General features: G+C 41.8%; 1 protein-coding gene across 1 annotated transcript in view; it reads left to right on the plus strand.

Annotated features, from left to right (window-relative positions):
- The window catches only part of LOC126426662 (serine/arginine repetitive matrix protein 2-like), a 288,117-nt gene that overhangs the window by 97,529 nt on the left and 165,351 nt on the right, over positions 1-25,237 (plus strand). Inside the window, exons 9-10 of the mRNA XM_050088547.1 lie at positions 15,301-15,636; positions 22,656-23,157. Coding sequence (XP_049944504.1) covers positions 15,301-15,636; positions 22,656-23,157 — 838 coding nt within the window. The remainder of the gene's footprint in view (positions 1-15,300; positions 15,637-22,655; positions 23,158-25,237) is intronic.

Genomic DNA, 25,237 nt, shown 5'->3' on the forward strand with positions numbered 1-25,237 from the left:
GTCACAGGTGACGAAACCTGGGCATACTACTTTACAACTGAGACCGAGCGACAATAACACCAGTGGCGGTGTCCTTCGCCAAAGCTGCGGAAGTTCAAACAAAGACAGTCTGCCGGTAAAGTCACGAGAACTGTTTTTTGGGATCGGAAAGGGGTACTGTTGGTCGACTTTATGCCCACTGGGACCACAATTAACGGTGACAGGTACTGTGAGACTCTGAAAAACTCAAACGGGCAATTCAGAACTGGAGAAGAGGAATGTTGAGCAAGGGCGTACACATTCTCCATGACAATGCTCGCCCACACATTGCTCGGCAAACTGTTGCTATCGTGCAACAGTTTCAGTGGAACATAATCACCCACCCACCCTATAGTCCTGACTTGGCGCCCAGTGACTATCACTTGTTCGCTAAGTTAAAAGAATATTCAGCTCCGACGACGAGGTGAAAGAAGAGGTTCATAACTTTCTGAACAGCATGGCAGCGAGCTGGTATGACGTGGGCATACAAAAACTGCCACAGAGTCTACAGAAATGCATCAACAGAAGTGGTGATTATGTCAACAAATAGCTAATTGTTCCAGCTGTAAACTTATGTAAAACATTGTAGAAATAAACAGGTCTGTGTACTTATAAAAAAATGGGTGACCTTACTTTTGGGATTACCCTCGTTATTTTATTACCAGTCTTGTCTTATTATCAAATCACCATCATATGAAATGAGTACATTGTATAGTAACTACTTGATGAGTTAATATGTTACATATTCAATTGATGTGATGATGACATGGCAATGAGTAGAAACTGGTAATGGTATTACTCCTGTCAGATGAGGCTGAGAGGTACAATTAAAAAGAAATTACAGGAAGACGGTTACTGTTTTCCCGTAAGCAGCATGTCTCGTCTGTCTAAGCTTGTGAATTGTGACATGACCACCCTGCAGGAGGCTGTGGTGCGGTGGAACATAAGGTAATCAGTGGACTACTTTCACATCAGTAGCATCTTTGTACCTTCCTGTTTTGCAGTTTGAATCTATTAGATAGCCCCTCCAGTTTTACCTTAGTAGCCAACACAGGTCAGCGATTGTAAAATATTGTCAGTCTTGGGAAAATGAAAGAAATGAGAAAAGTCTCACATATGCTCTGTGTGTGTTAACTGCGCAGATGCAGAAACAATAGAAAATGTGTCATTTCTGTACTCGGAGTATTAAATACTTTTGATGAGTTATACACGACTGACGTGCCTGCTGTCGCTCGGATATCATTTAACTAATTCTTGAATTTGACACAATTGTCAGCGGTTGTTGTTGTCAGGAGGTTTTTCAACATCCCGCCACCGTTAAGTACATTTTTTTTTTTTAATTGGTTTGGATTGTCAGGAAGCAATATTAAAGGATGCAGTACTTATCAATACGACATGCAAAGTTAGTTTCAGACAAGAAGCTGCCTAGGAACTATGAGATCGTGTGTGGTGCTACACAGGAACATGAGCTCTCTCACAGTCCTCTTTAATCATTTGCTGGAGGAATTTTATATTAATGAATGGATGAATACACATACAACACAGCTCCTGTTCACTAACCAGAATAGATTCTGAAAATGTCAGTTGTGTGGAACCCAGCTTGTCCTTCTCTCATGACAATGCAGAAAGCTATTATTCGGGGCAGCGAGGAGCCTGCAACATTTATTGCTTCCATAAAGCATTTCAGTCTCTACTTCACCAGTGCTTATCAACAAAACTATGATAATATGCTGTATGAAACAAAATTTGTTTCTGGATTGAGCCTTTCTTGGTGGGGAGGAGAGAGATTGTCATCTTGAATGGAGAGTCGTGAAGTTTATTTGGACTCATGCTGATCATTAATCAGTTGGCAGACAAAATTAATTGTATTTTTGTGGATGATGCAGTCATCTTTAATGAAGTTCAATTTGAATAAAAAAATTTGCATCTCGGTCAGGTTTCAAAATGCTGCAGTGATTGGCTACTTGTTTTAAATGTAGGGAAATGTAATACTGTGCACTTCACAGAATACCAAAATGTAATGTGTTTTGATGATAATATCAGTGAGTCATATTTGGAATCAGTCAACTCATACAAATATACTGGTGTCCAAAATTGTTGTTGTTGTTGTTGTTGTTGTTGTGGTCATCAGTCCTGAGACAGGTTTGATGAAGCTGTCCATGCTACTCTATCCTGTACTAGCTTCTTCATCTCCCAGTACATACTGCAACCTACACCCTTCTGAATATGCTTACTGTATTCATTTCTTGGTCTCCCTCTACAATTTTTACCCTCCACACTGCCCTCCAGTACTAAATTGGTAATCCCTTGATGCCTCAGAACATGTCCTACCAACCGATCCCTTCTTCTAGTTAGGCTGCGCCACAAATTTCTCTTCTCCCCAATTCTATTCAATATCTCCTCATTAGTTATGTGATCTACCCATCTAATCTTCAGCATTCTTCTGTAGCACCACATTTCGAAAGCTTCTATTCTCCTCTCGTCCAAACTATTTACCGTCCATGTTTCACTTCCATACATGGCTACACTCCTTACAAATACTTTCAGAAACAACTTCCTCACACTTAAATCAATACTCGATGTTAACAAATTTCTCTTCTTCAGAAACGCTTTTGTTGCCATTGCCAGTCTACGTTTTATATCCTCTCTACTTTTACCCTCATCAGTTATTTTGCTCTACAAATAGGAAAACTCCTTTACTACTTTAAGTGCCTCATTTCCTAATCTAATACTCTCAGCATCACCCGATCTAACTCGACTACATTCCATTATCCTCGTTTTGCTTTTGTTGATGTGTCCAAAATTAAAGCAGCAAATTGCTATTTCCCAGTCCTGTGTCTAATTCATGATATAATCATACAAACTGTCAACAGATGTCCGTATGATCATGTTCTGCACAGAAGGTGGCATTCCAGTCAACGGACAAGCGAGCCAAAGATGACGCCAGGGCACCTATCGAACAGAGTAGTGTTTGCCGGATAGTACCGCATCCACAATCACTATGTACACAGCCACAGACAGTGCAATATGGCACAGAGAAGATACCGACCAGAATCTTTGCGTTGGAGGCCATAGAAAGAATGTAAACAGGACAGTCGCAAGCTAATGTGGTCTGATGGCTTAATGTGGATCGTTCTGTTGTTTCTCGGGTGTGGTGACAGTTTATTGAGACCAAAACTATACCCCAAAGACCAGAGCAGGGCTGACCACGTGTGACATCAGAGAGAGAGAGAGAGAGAGAGAGAGAGAGAGGACCATAATTTGGCTGTGAGGGCACGACGGTTCCACCTTAGTACCGCATGGCAACTGGCATCTGAGCTCGCAGCACCCAGTGGATGTGTTGTATAAAGTCGAGCAGTATACAGGGAGCTTCAGCATAGTGGCCTGCGCTGTTGGAGACCTGCTGTATTTTTACCTCTGACACGTCTTCACAGAAGGGAACTCTAGAGTGGAGTTGTCAACACGCCTCCTGGATGGCCAAACAGTAGGCCAACATTCTTTTCACAGATAAGTGCTGATTTGGTCTGGAGAGTGGTTCTTGATGGATTCACATCTGGAGGGAATGTGGAACACAATTTTGGGACACAAACATTGTGGAAAAAGACATACAGGGTGATTCAAAAAGAATACCACAACTTTAGGAATTTAAAACTCTGCAATGACAAAAGGCAGAGCTAAGCACTATCTGTCGGCGAATTAAGGGAGCTATAAAGTTTCATTTAGTTGTACATTTGTTCTCTTGAGGCGCTGTTGACTAGGCGTCAGCGTCAGTTGATGCTAAGATGGCGACCGCTCAACAGAAAGCTTTTTGTGTTATCGAGTACGGCAGAAGTGAATCGAGGACAGTTGTTCAGCGTGCATTTCGAACGAAGTATGGTGTTAAACCTCCTGATAGGTGGTGTATTAAACGTTGGTATAAACAGTTTACAGAGAATGGGTGTTTGTGCAAAGGGAAAAGTTCTGGACGACCGAGAACGAGTGATGAAAATGTAGCACGCATCCAGCAAGCATTTGTTCGCAGCCCAGGAAAATCGACTCGCAGAGCTAGCAGAGAGCTGCAAATTCCACAATCAACTGTATGGAGAGTCCTACGAAAAGGTTAGTTATGAAACCTTATCGTCTGAAATTGGTTCAAGCACTGTCTGCAGCTGATAAGATTAAAAGAATCGATTTCTGTGATTTTTATCCTTGCTCAAATGGAAACAGATGAATCTTTCGTTTCAAAGATTGTGTTTAGTGATGAAGCAACTTTCCACACTAACGGGAAAGTCAACCGTCACAATGTCTGTATATGGGGCACTGAGAATCCGTGGGAAACAACTCAGTATGAACGTGACTCGCCTAAGGTGAACGTTTTCTGTGTCATTTCAGCCAATAAAGTTTTTGGTCCCTTTTTCTTCGAAGGTGCTACTGTAACTGGACTACAGTATCTCTAGATGTTAGAGAATTGGCTGTTCCCTCAGCTCGAACAAGAAGCACAACAATTCATATTTCAGCAGGATGGAGCGCCACCACATTGGCACTTATCTGTCCGTAACTACCTGAACGTCAACTACCCGAGGCGATGGATCGGCCGCCAGGCAGCCCGTGACAGAGCACTTCATCACTGGCCTCCAAGAAGCCCTGATCTTACCCCCAGCGATTTTTTCTTATGGGGGTATGTTAAGGATATGGTGTTTCGGCCACCTCTCCCAGCCACCATTGATGATTTGAAACGAGAAATAACAGCAGCTATCCAAACTGTTACGCCTGATATGCCACAGAGAGTGTGGACCGAGTTGGAGTATCGGGTTGATATTGCTCGAGTGTCTGGAGGGGGCCATATTGAACATCTCTGAACTTGTTTTTGAGTGAAAAAAACCTTTTTAAATACTCTTTGTAATGATGTATAACAGAAGGTTATATTATGTTTCTTTCATTAAATACACATTTTTAAAGTTGTGGTATTCTTTTTGAATCACCCTGTATGTCGAGGAGGATGCCTAATGGTGTGGGCAAAGATTACGTTGACCACTCGGACAGCTCTTTGTGAATGACACCTGCAATAGTTAACATCAGTTAAACCTTGCCGATTGGCAAGGTTTAACTGCTGTCAGATATTGTGATGAGATCTTGGGACTTCACGCGGGTTTGTTGCAAGATGCTATGGGCCCGGACTCTGTACTGAGGATGTTAATGCTTGACCTCAAAGAGCACAGGTGGTTGATGTTTTCTTGCAAATGGAAATACTGCACACATGGTGTGTGTAGCGGGACTTTGAATTTCCCTGCACTACACTCGTTCCCTCAGATATAAATTATACCGTCGCAGCTATATGAGCGCTCGACGGCAGAGAAAATGTATAAGAAAATGAAGGTACTAAAATTGTAATTCTTTTTGTTTTCTATCCATTTTTTGTCTCTTGGAGAGCGGAAGCTTAACTTACTTATTAGATAGTCTTGGTCGGATTAAGACAAAAAACCTTATTGATGTGCAGGCGTATTGTTGAATGAAATTAGGAGGATGGAAGCAGCAATGTAAAATACATTGCATTTAATATCAAGACGGTTTAGTATACATTAGTAATTCCTGGACAATGAAATTTATTGCAAAATTTCGGAGCAGCTAAGACTTTTCATGCAGAATGAAGCAGGAGATTTTTGGAGAACAAGAACTGGACACCGCACGAGAGAAGACATGTTAACATGGTAAAGGATGAACTCTTATCTACGCCATTTCCCCCTGTTAATCACATTTTGTTATTCTCTGTTCTGTTCTCTTTCAAATAATTTTTGTAGTGGAAACTGGTTTGACTTTTGCTCAGAAATGCCACAAGGACCACCCCAACAATAGCTTTTCCGAATCACGAAGTCCGATAACTTTTCTGTAATACGAAGTCCGATTTGCATTTCAGTCTTTCCCTTTTTCACGGTCATTAACGATTTTAAAACCCCCTTTTTATTCACCATTTCTTCCCACATTTTCAACCTTTTCTTTTCTTTTCTTCTCTTTTTCTTTTTTATTAACCACTACATGTGGCTTGCTTGCTCTCCCAATTTGAATCCCATAGAGCACGTCTGGGCTGCACTAGGGAGACGGGGTGCATCATGTCGCATCCACCAACCACTCTCCAAGACTTGCGAGCAGGTCTGCAGGAATAATGGGCATTATTGCCTCAATGTGAGACTGATGACATAATTCACAGCATGCCCCGTTCTTGTGAGGTCCAGTGTTGCTACCATAGACGGCCACGCCCCATACTGAACACATTAACCACTTCTCACAATGTGTGTGAAAATCTGTTAAGTTGGAAAAAAACCAAGAACATTTGTGTTTACTGTTCTGCAGATTGCAGTTGTTTATTTTCTGTATTGTTTACTTTGTTTCTACTCCACTATAACATGTTTATATTCTGTTATGGCAAAATAAATGCAGCCTTACAAAATTTCTGTTCGTTGCTTCAATTTTGGAGACTAGTGTAGCTCGGTGTAGCACTTTGTGCAGATTTGAAGTGGAACGATCACATAGGCCCCGTGGTAGGTAAAGTAAGTGTCAGAATTCAGTTTATTGGTAGAATACTGGGGAAATGCAGTCAGCCTACAAGTCGCTTGTCGGACCTACCCTATAACAGTGCTTGAGTGTGTGTGACCCATACCGTACAGCACTAATAGGTAATATTGAACATTTACAGGGGTCCTTGGAGAAACAGTCAATATCCAGGGATACGGCAGGAGCAATTCTTTGAAGCAAAAAAGTGGGGTCAAAAATGCATACCCTTAAGAGCTATGAACTTTCTTTCTTCCTCACTTCTGTAAAACACATCTCTTCTACTAAACAAGTGCTATAGCTCTTAAGGTATGCATTTTAGTGCCCATGTTTACTAGATATTCATTTTTCTCTTTTGGTCCGTACTACCTACTACCAAAATACGGAAGGCAAAGAGCTTGGAGTGGAAGAGATTTGTTTCACAGTGTGAAAGATGGAGAAGGGCTCATTGTTCTGAAGTTATGCATTTTAGAGCCCATGTTTACATTTCCTTTTTGCTTTGAATGGTCTTTTATGCATATTCCTGAAAGTTGACCACTCCTCCAGAGACATCGTGTATAAAGAAGAACAGCACAAATGGTAGCAGTTGGTAGTCTTGTTGATAATTCTTCTGGGTTATACGGCCGTGGTCCATCGAATTCTTCTCTTCGTAACGTTTCGTCCAATACTACGTTGGACATCCTCAGAGGTATGGCTGGTCCTGCTGAGTCCTGCCGACTGACGAGTCGGACGTCGGAGAGCGGCCTAAATACCGAGGAAAGTGGGCGTGGTCTAGCTTGCACATAGTAGCCGAGAGAAAACTAATCAAAGATAAATGTAACTATCGATAATAGTCCGTCATAGATGAAAACCACTTATCGATTCTGTAATGCCACTGTCCATATCTCACTTAATTTCAAGGCCTCTTCTTTTCTATTAAAACTATCTTCATGTTTATAAATTTCAATAGCCTCCCCATACAGTTGTGGATAATAGTTCGTGGTAGCACTTAAAACTATAGTTTCAGAAAACTTAACTACATGGTCACCTGACTGAAATGCATGTTCCGCAATGGCCGATTTATCTATTTTTCCCAGTCAGCAAAGGCTTTTATGCTCCTTTACCCTCGTATTCACACTTCTTTCCGTAGTACCAATGTAGACCTTGCCACAAGTACACGGAATTTTATACACACAGCTAGATGATAATGGTGGCCTTCTATCTTTAACAGAACAAAGTACTTGTCCTATTTTTCTGGTAGGTTTGAATACCGGTTTCACTTTATGTTTCAGCAAAATTTTGCTGATTCGATCTGTAACCTTACTAATAAAAAGTAAAGACACTGTGTTCTTCCATTGCTGTGTACCATCCTTGTCCTTTGGCCTGCTGTAATTAGGTCTTAAAACTCAATTATTTTCTTTGTTTGAGTACCCATTCTTATCGTTATGTAGACACATTCGTGGTTTGGACACACGGTAAAAAAGCCTTAGACGAATTTTTTGATTATCTGAATAGCATAAACCCTAAAATTCAGTTCACCTTTGAAGTGGAAAAAGACCAGGCTATTTCATTTCTCGATGTGTTAGTCATGAGACAGACCGATGGTAGTCTAAAGCATAAAGTGTTTTGGAAGAGCACACATACTGATAGATACTTACATAAGAACTCCAATCATCACCCACAACAAAAAAGAGGTGTAATCAAAAGTTTAGTGGACAGGGCAAAACGGATTTGTACGCCGGAACATCTGGATACGGAACTGAATCATCTGAAACAGGCCTTCGAAAAGAATGGGTACTCAAACAAAGAAATTAATAGAGCTTTAAGACCTAATTACAGCAGGCCAAAGGACAAGGATGGAAGAACACGGTGTCTTTACCTTTTATTAGTAAGGTCACTGATGGAATTGGCAAAATTTTGCTGAAACATAAAGTGAAACCGGTATTCAAACCTACCAGAAAAATAGGACAAGTACTTCATTCTGTTAAAGATAGAGGGCCACCATTATCATCTAGCTGTGTGTACAAAATTCCGTGTACCTGTGGCAAGGTCTATATTGGTACTACGAAAAGAAGTGTGAATACGAGGGTAAAGGAGCATAAAAGTCTTTGCCGACTGGGAAAAATAGATAAATCGGCCATTGCGGAACATGCATTTCAGTCAGGTGACCATGTAGTTAAGTTTTCTGAAACTGCAGTTTTAAGTGCTACCACGAACTATTATCCACAACTGTATAGGGAGGCTATTGAAATTTATAAACATGAAGATAGTTTTAATAGAAAAGAGGAGGCCTTGAAATTAAGCGAGATATGGACAGTGGCGTTACAGAATCGATAAGTGAATTTTATCTATGACGGACTATTATCTACTAGTTTTCTCTCGGCTACTACGTGCAAGCTAGACCACGCCCTCTTTCCTCGGTATTTAGGCCGCTCTCCGACGCCCAACTCGTCAGTCGGCAGGACTCAGCAGGACCAGCCATACCTCTGAGGATGTCCAACGTAGTATTGGACAAAACGTTAGGAAGAGAAGAATTCCATGGACCGCGGCCATATAACCCGGAAGAATTATCAACAACAGCGCCATTCGATCGTGAAAGCCTTCATTGAATGATTGGTAACAGTTGGGTTTCTTTGGTTGACATATGGGGCGAGGGGTTGTTGTGGAAATCTGTAAAAACCTGAACTGACAGGTGATTGAAGATAAACACACAATATCCCAAGAAAGCCTGCTTGCACAGGTTCAAGGACCAACATTTAGTGAGGAATCTAGGACTGTACTACAGCGCCATATGTATTACCTCCATATGGAGCACCAAGACAAGATCAGCTCAATTACAGCAAGCAGAGAGGCATTTAAGCAGTCATTCTTACTGCAGTCCATATACAATTGAAACAGGACAGAGTTCCGTAACACAAAAGTACTCTCTTCCATGCACTTAACATCTTCCATGCACTTAACAGTGTTTTGCAAAGTATTTGTGTGGACATAGATGTCAATGTAGAAGAATTCAGTTATATGTAAAACATTTTGTCAATATATAATCGCAGTTCTTGTGTCTTCAGCCATCTGTTGATATGCTGGCCTTAAGCATTTCGTTGCCCGTATAATGTACAAAAAGGGAAAAGAGTGGGATCATAAGAGAGGAAAAGTGGAAGATCATTAATGTAAACAAGACAGTGCACAGGCGGTGTGGTTATTTGGGCAGACACAATTTATCACCCACAGTGTGTTATCTCGTGGAGATATCTTATCTACCAGGCACCTCTTCAACTACTCAGTAATGTGGCCGGTGCCTTGTTGACTTTTTGCGGCGGGCATTTTTCTTTGAACACCCGGTGGGGGTATGAGTGTGAGAGGGGGCATTTCTTGTGTTCTTTCTGTGATCAGCTGCCACCTACATGCAGAATTACTGTGTTTCTCTTCACATTATGCTGTTTGGAATAGGTTATGAATGAAAACGAGTAGTGGCCTAAATAAACATTCATTTGTGTGTGCTGATAAATAAACTGTACAGAGAAGCTGACACAATAAATTTAGCACCAAAGTGTCAGTGGTACCACTGGAGTAGAGGAAAACACATTAGTGAACGCAACCGGCGATAGGTGAGCAAGTTGTAACTTACAGCCTTGTTGATATGCCTCTGCCTCATCAAACTACTCTTAAAAACTTCTTCCTGTGGTTGTTGCTGACAGTGAACTGTTATTAAATGGTGTACACAACACTGTGGAATTTGGTTTCCATTCCTCTGTGCATTTATTGACAAATACTTTAATTCAATGATCAGCTACATCTCCTTGAAGAAGTTTCAGAATTTCACAAGTGGCAATAATCCACAAAATATATGTCACCACCAGACTGCCACATAATAACTGTCCACACTACTTGTCAGTAGAAAAGTTAGAATTTCAGTTACCAGGTGTGGACTGACTTAGAAACAGTACACTTTAATTCTACACTTCAACATATCTGATGATGAATCACTAGATGTTGACATTAGCCACTGACTTGACCAAATAAAATGAATAGCGTAGGATCTGAACTTGTTGAATGCTAGTCCACCACTGACCCATGGACAATAAATGTCACTTTTGTATAGATGCACGTATTGCAGAAATTGCAAATCTGTAAAATATTAAGCTATAGCATTTCGGATATTAACATAAAAAAACACAAAAATTAAATGTATCACGATACTGCAGGCAGCCAAATAAGTTTATTTAACAAAAAGCAGTGTAAATAGAAAATGGTCAAGTAATAGGTGTTATTTTATGGTAGGCAAGTTTTAATTTAAAAGCACATTCCTAAGGTTCACTGGTAGTTTTCAAGAAAGTGAAATTTTGTAACTGAAAGAATTACAAACTAACAGCTAGAAATTGATAAACTGATAAGTTGTTTATTATTTATTTATTATTATTATTTATTTTTGGAAATGAAAAAATTGGGACTACAAAACTATGGCACTGAATTTTGGAAATAATATCATTTTATGACTGTAATATTCTGGAATACAAAAATTTTAAATATGAATAACTTTTGAAATATTAAGCTTTCAGGAAAAGTAAAATCTTTGCTTGAAACAGAAGAACAGGAGCTTCCAAATAAGGTACTTTGATCCAGAAACAAACAGTTTCCAGCATCATTGAATTTTGACATTCTCATAATTTGTGGGCACAGTAAATCATGAACTTTAAAAAAAAATGTTCCTGTAAGAACTAAACATATCATTGTCCTCAGCAATTGTAAATTATACAGTGAGTAATGAAATTTAGTGAAATACTGTTCGAATAATACATTAGTTATTTCACACAACTATCATATATGTGTTACTGGTGCAAAGAGATAAAGGTGTGGGGGGTGGGGGAAGGTAATAACATCATGGGGAATGATATAAAAATGAGTTACTCTTTCCCAAAGTGCCAAGTTGATCAGCAGACAATGTTTCTCTAAAATGAGTTAGCTGGGATCGTGACAGCGTTTACCTACATCGCTGTCTCCTTCACAGTGTACATGTGCAAAGTAATTATTAACTAATGCACAGTTTTATTTACTTCCTAATGAGAAAAAGCAGTACACATTTTTTTTAAGAATTGTTACTTGATGCATAACTTTTCTCAATGTGAATAAAGCATTCTCCTACTGACATTCACAATGTCCTCTCAACATCCTGGACTGTGCGTAATTAACCACTGTATGAAATACCAACGATCAGACTAGATTTTGCCAGACAAATAAAAATTGCTATCTCAATTGCTATTAGTTATTCTAGTTTCATCTACATCTACTGAATTTCCCTAGTATTTCACCAACGAACCGAAGTCTGTCACCTGCCTTACCTTTAACTGAGCCTATGTGATCATTCCATTCCGTTTGTGTTTTCGTTGTTGTTGTTCTTGTCTTAAATCCGGAGACTGGTTTGATACAATTCTCCATACCATCCTATCGTCCTGTGAAAGCCTGATCATCTCCAAATAACTACTGCAACTTACATCCCCCTGAATCTGTTTACTGTATTTGTCAATCTTCTTCTGCCTCTACAATTTTTACCCACCACACATCACTCCAGTACTAAACTGGTGATCCCTTGATGTCTCTGAAAGTGACCTGCAACCAGTCCCTTCCTTTAGTCAAGTTGTGCCACGAACTTTTACTTTTCCCAATTCTGTTCAATACCTCCTCATTTGTTGTTTGATCTACCTATCTAATCTTCAGCATTCTTCTGTAGGATCACAACTGAAAAGCTTCAATTTTTTTCTTGTCTGAACTGCTCATCATCTATGTTTCATTTCCATACAAGGCAACACTATCAACAAATACCTTCAGGAAAGACTTCCTGACTCATAAATGCAGATTAGATGTTAAAAAAACCCTCATTTTCAGTTACTAGTCTACATTTTATCCCCTCCCTGCGTCAGCAATCACTACATTTTTCTGCCCAAATAGCAGAACTCATCTTCTACTTTTAGCATCTCATTTCCTAATCAATTTCCCTCAGCATCATCTGATTTAATTTGACTACATTGCATTACCGTAGTTTTACTTCTGTTGATGTTCATCTTATTCAAGTCACTACCCATTCTGTTAAATGCTCTTCCAAATCCTTCAACATCTCTTACAGAATTACAGTGTCATTGTCATTCCAAATTGTTTCATGTAGGTTTTTGAATGAACTGATTGATTCCAGTTATGACACATTGAGAACATAGTGATACGGTACTATGTATTCATGTTTGCTGACCTGCACAATTTTACATTTTTGAGATTTGTTGTCCCACCATACTCAATTGCATGTAAAATTGTGCTGATAATTTTATCTCCTCCTCTGATTTCAACCGAACTTGGTACACACATCCCTTACTTTAGAGTAACAATTGCTGTGATGGTAAGACCCACCTGCATATCGTACTTCAGTGGATGTGATATCATAAATGCTGAGATGCACTAAGAGGTGCCATATTATTCATGGCATTTAATTTATTAGTTTCTTTTTACTAACTCCATTTGGAACACATTTTGCAAATGATGTCCTGCTATGGCACTGAATGAACCTACAAAATTATATCATCATGCGATGCACAGATCAGAGCATCATAAACAATGAAGTGTGAAAAACTACTGCATCATGGATGATGTTAACATTTATTACTAGCTTCTGATAACTCTGTTCACAACAAATATAGCACTGTGCAACACATAGTTCAACAGATACGACATTGTAAACCTTGAGATATGTCAAAAACTGCTGCATGATGCATGAAGTTTTAATCAATTTATTCTTTAGTACTAAGACACTCCCACAGTTGAGTCAACTTAAGGAAATCTCTGACACCTGGCAGCACTTTTGGCAGTTTTCTATTGCAAAGTGCAAATGACTGTAGGGAAAAACGACAACCATCGATAGAACACAGCCGTAGAGACGTTTACAAAATTGTGTTTTAGACACGCGAAGCTGTGCTCAGGATACAGAAACTGTCTGGGACTGTGTTACTTAATTTCGATACTGTACTTACACATTTGTACATTATGCATATTTCTTTGTGTGACGCTTTCATTATTAATGTACCAGAATTTCAGATTTGCAATGGCTTGTCTCGAACTTAAATTAATCTGTGATCTTGCGTTGTTCAAATGGCTCTAAGCACTATGGGATGTAACATCTGAGGTCATCAGTCCCGTACACTTAGAACTACTTAAACCTAACTAACCTAAGGACATTACACACATCCACGCCCGAGGCAGGATTCGAACCTGCGACCGTAGCGGTCGCGCAGTTCCGGACTGAAGTGCCTAGAATCGCTCAGCCACAGCGGCTGGCTCTTGCATTGTTTATCACTTATATATGTTACCTTGACAAATGTATTCCCAAAATTTCATTACTCCCTCATGCCGTTTTTTGGCCACGAGTGGCCCTTCAGTACCGTCCGGCCGCCATGTCGTCCTCAGCTGAGGATGCGGATAGAAGTGGCGTGTGGTCGGCACACCGCTCTCCTGGCCGTTACGACGGTTTTCGTTGACTGGAGCCGCTACTATTCGGTCGAGTAGCACCTCAGTTGGCATCGTGAGGTGGACTGCACCCCAAAAAATGGCAACAGTGCACGGCAGCCTGGATGGTCACTTATAAAGGTACTGTCCACACCCGACAGCGCTTAATTTTGGTGATCTGACGGGAACCATTGTAGCCACTGCGGCAAGGCCATTGGCCATAAAATTTCATAGCTGGACACTAACACTTAGGTGCCGACGCCCGTAAAAATACGGGCGTGTGCGACCTGCTCAAAAGTCCGGCTCCCGTAACCTTACGGGCGCGCGTTCTTGTTCTTCCCCTTCCTTCCTTTGTGTGTTCTTACGGCTCCTGCTTGTCTGGGAGGCGCTACATGGACTGTAGTTCGAGTATTGGTCACTAGGTGGTGTGGGCATGCTGTGGAAGGGTGTGCTTCCCTTTTCATTTGTCGGGTTTTGTGAGAGGCGATTTTTTTCCCGCAGTCTCAGTAGCGTCGACATGACCACACAAAGACCAAAATTGCATCCTAAAATAGTTACAGGAGGTTACTGTAGATAAGACATACTGTATCCATCATAATTACAATTTCTGTGTAAAATAAAAAAAATTCCTTCTAGAAAATACAGTGAATACACCTTTGACCAATTGTTCCTTTTTTCAAAAACAATGTTACAATAATAACACTTGTCAAAAGTATGTATTAATTCAAGAGAAAGGTATTATATATGGTTTTAAACAAGAAAGTCTAGTGTTTTTCAATAAGAGTAATTTTATTGCTATAACTGAAACCTTTCACGAGTTGTAGTAGTTTAAAATACGTTAAAATCAGCCAGTCTTTGTGGTAGACACCCACGCGCAATGGCTCAGGCCCCAAAGTGTTAATTATTTTTCTGCTTTAGCAATTTTTTTCTTTTAGTGCGTTTAACTAATGATTTAATGGCATTATTCATGTCATACAACATCAAACAGAAAAGAAACAGATGTAAACTGTATATCTACAATTGTATGCGATCACGTATCAGGTGAATCAAATAGTATATTGTAGGAATCTTGATTTGATATGGTACACCAGACATCAACTACCAAAAGCAGTACATTGCAATTGTGAAAAAATAAAAAAATAAACAATAAAATAAAAAAAATCAGCCCAGTAGATTAGAACAGTAACAGTGTTATTAAGTACAAAACAATTGCACTATATTAACAGAGTCGCCAAAAGATTTGTGTGGTGGTGGGTAGGTGCTATTGTAAACACCGACACCCGTCCTGTCGTGCAGGGGGCATCCCGCTCCGGAGGCAGGCGTCGCTGGAGGAGGACAGCGGCAGCACGACCAGCAGCGACGGCGCAGAGACGGCGCGCCTGCGCCAGAAGTTCGAGGAGGAGCTGCGCACTGTGGCGGCGATGCAGCAGCGCCGGCAGGCTGCCGACCCCGAGGCGGGAGCGGGTGCCGCGGCTACACCCCAGCCGCCCGTTCCCGTGCAGGACACCGCGCCGCTGCAGAGGGCTGTCTCACCAGCGCAGAGGGCTGCCTCACCAGCGCAGAGGGTCGCCTCACCGACGCAGAGGGTCCGGTCGCCGCCCCCTCCGGAGAGGTCGACGACCACTCCGCGAGGTGAGGCCGAATGCTCTCCCACTGTCCACTGAAGCCTCGTATACGAGGGTCACTCCAAAAGAAATGCACAGCATTTTTTTTTTAATCCATCTTTTATTCTACATGTTTGAAAGTTTTGAAGCGTAGAGATACGTCCTTTAGGATTAATATTTTCATTTCTCCACATAATTTCCATCCCTCTCAACTGCCTTACGCCATCTTGGAACCGGCGCCTGTAAACCCGTGCGGTAAAATTCTGGACCGACCTGTTGCAGCCACTGTTTGGCAGCGTGCACAAGGGAGTCATCATCTTCAAACCTTGTTCCACGAAGAGAGTCTTTCAGTTTCCCAAAGACATGATAGTCACATGGAGCCAGGTCAGGACTGTAAGGTGGGTGTTTCAGTGTTGTCCATCCGAGTTTTGTGATCGCTTCCACGGTTTTTTGACTGACATGTGGCCGTGCATTGTCGTGCAATAGCAAAACATCCTGCTGTTGCCGATGTGGTCGAACACGACTCAGTTGAGCTCGAAGTTTCTTCAGTGTCGTCACATATGCATCAGAATTTATGGTGGTTCCACTTGGCACGATGTCCACAAGCGAGAGTCCTTCAGAACTTTTCCGGCAGAAGGTGTGCCTCTTCGTCTCTGGTGAAAAATAATGGAGCCATGTTTCATCATCACAATTCTTCCAAGAAATTCATCTCCACCATTCTCGTACTGTTCCAAAAGTTCGCTGCATGCAGTTTTTCTTGTTTCTTTGTGAACCACTGTCAACGTACTGGGAACCCACCTGGCACAAACCTTTCTTAATGCCAACACTTTCAGTATTCTGCAAACACTTCCTTCCCCTATCCCAACGTGGCGTGACAATGCGTTCACTGTGATGCGTCTGTCAGCAGTCACCAATTCGTTAACTCTCTGCACATTGTCTGGAGTGTGTGCAGTATGAGGCCTGCCGCTGCGAAGACAATCCTCAATATTGCCGTGCCCGCTTTCATCACGTAACCTGCTTGCCCACCGACTAACTGTACTGCGATCGACAGCGGCATCTCCGTACACCTTTTTCAACCTCTTGTGGATATTTCCCACTGTCTCGTTTTCACAGCACAGGAATTCTATGACAGCACGTTGCTTCTGACGAACGTCAAGTGTAGCAGCCATCTTGAAGACATGCTGTGACGGCGCCACTCACGGGAACAGGTTGAACTAAGTTTGAAAACAAGCGGGAAGGATGTATCTACACACTGTAAAACTTTCACACATGGAGAATGAAAAGTGTATATTTGCAAAAATAGTGGAGTGACCCTCGTAATAATATTCTCTCTATATGAAAGCATGGTAAAGTGAGTGTGGGGCACACTAGAAGACTACGGATAAGTCGCACTAGGTGGGAACATGGGTCGGCTAAGGGGTGTACTGAGATAGTCTGTGTAATTGTGATAAACACTGTATCTGGGTGGCACAGTGGATAACACAACTGCCTTGTAAGTGAGAGATCCTGGGTTCGAATCCTGATCCGGCACACATTTTCGCTTATCACCACTCATTCCACATAAAGTCCTGATGCAGCTGTCATCAATAGTCCCTTTCCTTTCCTTTCCTTTCCCCTCTACCCTTTCCTTTTCCCTTTCCTTTCCGTTTCCGTTTCTGTTTCCCTTTCCCTTTCTGTTTCTGCTTCCCTTTCCTTTCCTTTCCTTTTCCCTTTTCCTTTTCCTTTCCCTTTCCCTTTCCCTTTCCTTTCCTTTCCTTTCCTTTCCTTTCCTTTCCGTTTCCATTTCTGTTTCCATTTCTATTTCCCTTTCCCTTTCTGTTTCCCTTTCCTTTCCTTTTCCCTTCCCTTTTCCTTTGCCTTTTCCTTTTCCCTTCCCTTTCCTTTCCTTTCCTTTCCTTTCCTTTCCCCTTCCTTTCCTTTCCTTTTCCCTTTCCCTTTCCCCTGTTCCCTTTTCTTTTCTTTCCTTTCCTTTCCTTTCCTTTGCTGTTTCCTTTTCCCTTTCCCTTTCCCTTTCCTTTCCTTTCCTTTCCTTTCTGTTTCCGTTTCCCCTTCCCTTTCTGTTTCTGTTTCTCTTTCCTTTTCCCTTTTCCCTTTCCCTTTTACCTTTTCCTTTTTCCTTTCCTTTCCTTTGTTTTTCCCTTTCCTTTCCTTTCCTTTCCTTTCCCCTTTCTGTTTCTGTTTCCCTTTCCTTTCCTTTTCCCTTTTCCCTTTCCCATTTCCCTTTTCCTTTCCTTTCCTTTTCTTTCCTTCTCTTCAGTGTACGCAATATGTTTCACAGCTGTGGATTCCTTGTCGTACTTGTTCTTTCGGACACATTTGAAAGGACAGATACCACAAATTCATACAATTGAGTCTCCTCAGTGGTCTGTTGAAACCGCCACCTTCAGTGGAAATGCGCCATCACATTCGACCTTCTGCTGGAACCTGAAAGTAGTGAGGACACAGGACTTGGATGGAAACCGCTGATAGGTAGTGCTGTGTGGGAATGTGGATCGGCTGAGGGGTGTACCGAGATAGTCTGTGCAGTTGTGGTAAATACCGTGGCCCAGTGGTTAATGCAAATGCGTGGTAAGCAGGCGACTCTGGGTTCAAACCCCTGTCTGGCACATATTTTCATTCGTCGCCACTGATTCCGCATAAAATCCCGATGCAGCTGGCATCGTGAGATCATTTTGCCTCCTTTCCTTTCTCCCTCCTCCACCTTCAATTTACATAACGTTCTCTTTGTAAGCAATTACTATTATGATTAGCTGTGGTCCCATTCTCCACTTGTGTATGTTCTGTGATATCTTCACATTCCTACGTGTGACATCAAATATTTAGAATTGCACAAAAATGGGCTTCGAATATAAACTGCTCAACTCAAAAACAGCGGTATGAACCATCTGTCAACAAAACTGATATCTCACCACACTGTGTTTTAGAGTATATGTGGAAGTAATTATTTAAGTATCTGAGGATGAGAATGAAGCCAACAGACACTCTTAATTGGCAGCATGTACCTCCAGTGTAACAAGATTCCTAACACTATCAGATACGGAAATCCCATTGACATAATTACACAATTTAATCACATTTGTAGTTCTACAAAATGAGACAAGAGATTTACAGCTCAGTTCATAATGACTAACATCAATAGATTTTAGATCTAATGAACTAATAAAACATTTGTGGAGTCCTGCTGGACATCCACAGTCGTCCAAAAGCATTACAGGAGTCACTCGGAGTAAGCTTTCTTTCTCACTATGGAGTAGTTTTTTGATCCAACATGTATCTATGCAGCTATAAAGGGCTTTCAGATTGAAAAATTTTGGAAGAAACACTGGCTTTGAATACATAAGAGAGTTCGTAATATTGCAGCACATTGGCAACCTTTTTGTTGTGTTGAAGAGATGATTGGAAGACTTTCTTTGCCTTTCTACGCCAACTGCAGATATTGCGCCAGTGGTGACACCTACAATGTGCCAACATGAGGAAAGTTTCCAACCAATTTGTCATACACAAAAAGCAGTTGACCGGCGTTGCCTGGTGAAACGTCGTTGTGATGCCTCGTGTAAGGAGGAGAAATGCGTACCATCACGTTTCCGACTTGGATAAAGTTCAGATTGTAGCCTATCGCAATTGCAGTTTATCAGATTGCGTCATTGCTGCTCGCGTTGGTCGAATTCCAATGGCTGTTAGCAGAATATGAAATTGGTTGGTTCAGGAGGGTAATACGGAACGCCGTGCTGGATCCCAACGGCCTCGTATCACTAGCAGTCGAATGACAGGCATCTTATCCACATGGCTGTAACGGATCGTGCAGCCACGTCTCAATCCCTGACTCAACAGACGGGGACGTTTGCAGGACAACAACCATCTGCACGAACAATTCAACGACGTTTGCAGCAGCACGGACTATCAGCTCGGAGACAATGGCTGTGGTTACCCTGGACGCTGCATCACAGACAAGAGCGACTGCGATGGTGCACGAACGGCAAAACATCATTTTTTTGGATGAATCCAGGTTCTGTTTACAGCATTGTGATGGTCGCATCCGTGTTTGGCGACATTGCGGTGAACGCACATTGGAAGTGTGTATTCGCCATCGCCGTACTGGTGTATCACCCGGCATGATGGTATGGGGTGCCTCTGGTTACACGTCTCGGTCACCTCTTGTTCACATTGACAGCACTTGTAACAGTGGACGTTACATTTCAGATGTATTACGACCCGTGGCTCTACCCTTCATTCAATCCCTGCGAAACTCTAATTTTAGCAGGATAATGCAGGACTGCACGTTGCAGGTCCTGTAGGGCCTTTCTGGATACAGAAAATGTTGGACTGCTGCCCTGGCCAGCACATTCTCCAGATCTCTCACCAATTGAAAACGTCTGGTCAATGGTGGCCGAGCAACTGGCTCGTCACAATATGCCAGTCACTACTCTCGATGAACTGTGGTATCGTGTTGAAGCTGCACGGGGCAGCTGTACCTGTATGCGCCATCCAAGCTCTGTTTGACTCAATGCCCATTTTTACGGCCAGAGGTGGTTGTTCTGGGTACTGATTTCTCAGGATCTGTGCACCCAAATTGCGTGAAAATGAAATGACGTGTCAGTTCTAGTATAATATATTTGTCCAATGAATACCCATTTATCATCTGCATTTCTTCTTGGTGTAGCAATTTTAATGGCCAGTAGTGTATTTTCGAAATTTCATTAATCTGCATTAATTATTGTTTGGTGGTGTGATTTTTTTCCATCAGTGTATTTCTTGTCTCAGCTACCCTGTGTAATATTGGTCTCTCAGTAAGAGAATTTTTCCAATCTGACTACCTCCGTGTCTTTCACAGTTTTGTAGTTCAGCATACAACATTCTACTTTCAACCACTTCTTATCACTTTAATGTTTTTAACCATTTTTTAAGCTGTAATTTATGATAAGTATGCAGTCCATTGCATACATCAGTTCTTCAAACCTTCTCTTTGTTTCATTCAGAAGGACTACATCAACCATCAGCTTCAGTCTTTGTCACTGATCCCGATTCTGTGTAATATCAATATTCCTGCTCTGGAAGGTTTTTTGCTTCTTCTGCGTTACTACTCTGACGTTAAAGTTTATCAACAGTGGTGCTAAACTGCAACACAGCGTAATACATTTCTCAATACAGAGCAATCTTTTCTGAACATGGACTTACATTTTATTACTGATATTCTAAACTTGTGTGAACAACTCACCTCCTTGCTTAATTCATCTCCACTCTTGTGACAATTTCAAATGTATTATTCCAGTTTACATCTTACATTGTCCAAGGCTTGTCCGTCAGAGGGAAGTGTAGTGGCAGACACTGGTGCCTGTATAATTTTGATGCTTTGTAGCATTGTCGGATGATGTTTCTGGACACTGGATCCTAGCCTTGATTTGTTCTCAAGACACCCTCTACAACCCCTTGAAGTTTGTCGCATCATTTCTCGACACCATGTAAATATCTAACAGTCTTTTTTTGATGTGTTGACCACAAAATATTACTGCAGAAGTTGGACCATTATGGAGTAAGGGGAGTAGCGTACAATTGGTTCGCCTCTTACTTTAAGAACAGAAAGCAGAAGGCAATTCTCTGCAATATTGAGAGTGGTAGTGATGTTCAGTCCCAATGGGGCACTGTTAAGTGGGGCGTTCCCCAAGGGTCGGTGCTGGGGCCACTGCTGTTTCATATTTACATAAATGATATGCCTTATAGTATTACAGCTGATTAAAAAATATTTCTGTTTGCTGATGACACGAGCTCGGTAGTGAAGGATCTTGTGTGTAATATTGAAACAGTATCAAATAATGTAGTTCGTGAAATAAGTTCGTGGCTTGTGGAAAATAATTTGATGCTAAATCACAGTGAGACTCAGTTTTTACAGTTTCTAACTCACAATTCAACAAGAACCGATGTTTTGATCAGACAGAATGGCCATATTATAAGTGAGACGGAACAGTTCAAGTTCCTAGGTGTTCCGATAGATAGTAAGCTGTTGTGGAAAGCCCATCTTCAGGATATTCTTCAGAAACTAAATGCTGCTTTATTTACCATTAGAACAATATCTGAAATAAGTGACAGTTCAACACGAAAAGTAGTCTACTTCACATATTTTCATACGCTTATGTTGTATGGTATTATTTTTTGGGGTAATTCTTCTGTTTCAAAAAGGGTATTTTTGGCTCAAACACGGGCTGTTCGAGCTATACGTGGTGTAAGTTCGAGAACCTCTTGTCGACCCCTACTCAATAGTCTGGGAATTCTGACATTGGCGTCACAGTATATATTTTCTTTAATGTCGTTTGTTGTTAGCAATATTAGCTTATTCCCGAGAGTTAGCAGCTTTCACTCAGTTAATACTAGGTAGAAATCAAATCTGCATGTGGAATGCACTTCTTTGACTCTTGTGCAGAAAGGAGCGCAGTATTCTGATGCATCCATTTTCAGTAAGCTACCACAAGAATTCAAAAATCTTAGCAGTAGCCCAAACACTTTTAAGTCTAATCTGAAGAGTTTCCTCGTGGATCACTCGTTCTGTTCTGTCGAGGATCTCTCGGAAGAGCTGAAAAATTAAGCAAATTCCAATGTTACATTGTCGATTTTCTTTATTTAAACTTACGACTTGTCACCTGTATATGTTTTTATATTTCATTTTATCTGTTTCTACTACCGTGTTATAATTTCACGTATCGATTCGTTCGATGACCGTGGAGACTTCTCCTTAATTTGGTCCCACGGAACGATAAACAAATAAAAAAAATAATAATTGTGCCTGTTTACCACCCAGTGTCTTCTCTATGTGGCAAGTAGCAACTCCCAGAGTTTCCATTGTTTGATCTAATTTTATTCTGGAAAAATTAAGTTTTATAGTTTATGACAATAAAAAGCAATGAAAGATTTCCCATTACAATTGAATGTAATGAAAAGCACACACACGTAATCGAGTGGGGGAGCATTGTAGGTTTTCGAGACAGAAATGTGATGAAAATCTTTATTATTCTTTGTGAGGAATGAGCTAATGACGGAAAGTGGATGTGCGAACAGGCTACCAGACCGTGAAGGTAACGGCGCTGGTGGAGAAACCGTCGACACCGCCGAAGAGGCATCCGTCGGCGCAGGCCGAGCCGTCGGCCTCTACGCCGTCACCCCCGAAGCAGCTGACGAGTTCTCCGGACCGGGACGCCATCAAGCCGAAGCCCATCTCACCGGTCGTGCGACGGACCGCAATGTCACCGCAGCCGCCGGCAGGCGCCCGTCCGCAACAGGCCGTGCCGAAGCTGCGTGCGTCGCCGATGCAGCAGCATCGTCAGCAGCAGCAGCAACAACAACAACAACAACAACAACAACAACAACAGCAGCAGCAGCTGCGGCAGCAGCAGCAGCAACAGCAGCAACAACAACAACAACAGCAGCAGCAGCAGCAGCAGCAGAAGACGAAGAGCTCGGGACTGCGGAGGTTCCTGTCCCCGGCGGCCAGCCTGTTCGCGTCGGCCACGGGCAACAGTCCTCGCAACCGCAGGAGTCTCAGTGAGGACCGCAGCTCTAGGTAAGTCGCCAGCCCATCCCCACAATTCACTTTTGCACCCCTGAGAATACTGTTCTCTGAGGACGTGTTTCTGTACCAGGTCCAAATGCAGTGGGCACTGCACTTGCTGCTTCGCCCGAGGCCGGTATGTTCTGGAAATAGTTTTACAGTAGTTCCTTCCACTTGCCATTCTTTAGTTCTACAGTTCTCAACATTTGTCAGACGGCACAGTGCATACAGGGAGTGGGCAAAAATGTGGAAACACCAAAAATGCAACACATTCCGATGCCTCGTACGGTGTAGAAAAACAGTTGGCATTCAAAACAGCTTCTAGTCGTCTTAAAATGGATGAATCCAGGCTCTGTATGGTTTCAGAGTGAATTGTATATTATTCTTTGAGATGTTTATATTTTCTCCCTTGCGTTGCAAATCTTTTGAGTGAAATGCCCAGTCGATGTGCTGTTGCTTTCACGTCAATTCTACCAACATTGAGAGTTGTTTAGTTCTCGGGGTTTTGTAAAATTCCAGGATTTTTGTCTCGTCGCTGTGCAGCCTATGAAAAGGATTACGGAAGACTCCCAAATAAATTCCAAAGTACAGTGCAGTTTTAACACCAATATATTTCCAGGACTCTTGTGTCCGAGCCTGGTGAACTGTACTGGTTACATCGGATGTACCCAGAGTTGACATCAAACGACACAGAGTTCACGCCACAAAAATCAACAAACGAGTCAGCCTACAATACATATGCTCGCAACCATAGCCAAAAAATGAGTGCCCCAAGGTACCTGCACGACCTCTATACTTTTGTTAACAATTACATACAATGAAAATTCGGTTTTATGTAGAATCACAATTAGCAGTTAAACAGAATATGAGATACACATTGCCAAAATTTTACAGTCTCAGTGCTGAACAAGGTGAACCTATTTTCAACTTAGTTATGAGTTAATATAACATTTTCTGACAATTATGTTACAGGTAACAATTACATTTCTAAATTTGTTTATAACAAATCAAGTAGTGCCTGAATTTTAGTGCTAACATATATCGGAGATCCAATTAAAGGGCTTTATTTGTGTGTTCTATTTAATTTGCGGTAGTAATTTTATAACGATAGGTTTACTGGTACATCCTGACCACGTGCTCTATTTCTTTCGATTAGTTACAGTATTAATTTCACATTTATATTGTGTTTCTCACATAAGAACAATGTTAAATGCTTTTGGCATATTCAAAATACAAAATTAGGACTGGTGTTTATCTTTAATGCTCTCAGAGGGGTTCTGATAGGTAGCAATGAGATACAGTAATATTTCATCTTCCTGCAAAGTAGTGGCAAATTCAGTTGACGACGGAGGAAGTATAGGAGCCGCACACACTTATCTCCAAAGTATACCACAAAGGCTCAATAATATTGAGATCTGGTGACCGTCGTGGCCAGGGAAATGTAACAATTCCTCTTCGTGCTCACTAAACAGCTCTGGACTATGTTAGCAGGGGTCCTGTCATCTTGGAATACATCATCACCATTGGGGAACAAAGGGGATTAACCGCATCAGCCAAGTCACACGATCCTTGGCAGTAATTTTGTTGGGAGGGGGGGGGGGGGGTTGTCAGTCTTCTGACTGGTTTGATGCAGCCCGCTTTGAATTTCTCTCCAACTTCTTCATCTCAGAGTAGCACTTGCAACCTACGTCCTCTATTAAGAATGAGATTTTCACTCTGCAGCGGAGTTTGCGCTGATATGAAACTTCCTGGCAGATTAAAACTGTGTGCCGGACTGAGACTCGAACTCGGGACCTTTTCCTTTTGCGGGCAAGTGCTCTACCAACTGAGCTACCCAAGCATCACTCACACCCCGTCCTCACAGCTTTACTTCTGCCAGTACCTCGTCTGCTACCTTCCAAACTTTACAGAACCTCTCCTGCGAAGGAGACGAGGTACTGGCAGAAGTAAAGCTGAGGGCGGGGAGTGAGTCGTGCTTGGGTAGCTCAGTTGGTAGAGCACTTGCCCACGAAAGGCAAAGGTCCCGAGTTCGAGTCTCAGTCCGGCACACAGTTTTAATCTGCCAGGAAGTTTTACGTCCTCTTATTATTTG

Source organism: Schistocerca serialis, chromosome 11 (genome assembly GCF_023864345.2).
Source record: "Schistocerca serialis cubense isolate TAMUIC-IGC-003099 chromosome 11, iqSchSeri2.2, whole genome shotgun sequence".
In the NCBI taxonomy this organism is placed as follows: domain Eukaryota; kingdom Metazoa; phylum Arthropoda; class Insecta; order Orthoptera; family Acrididae; genus Schistocerca; species Schistocerca serialis.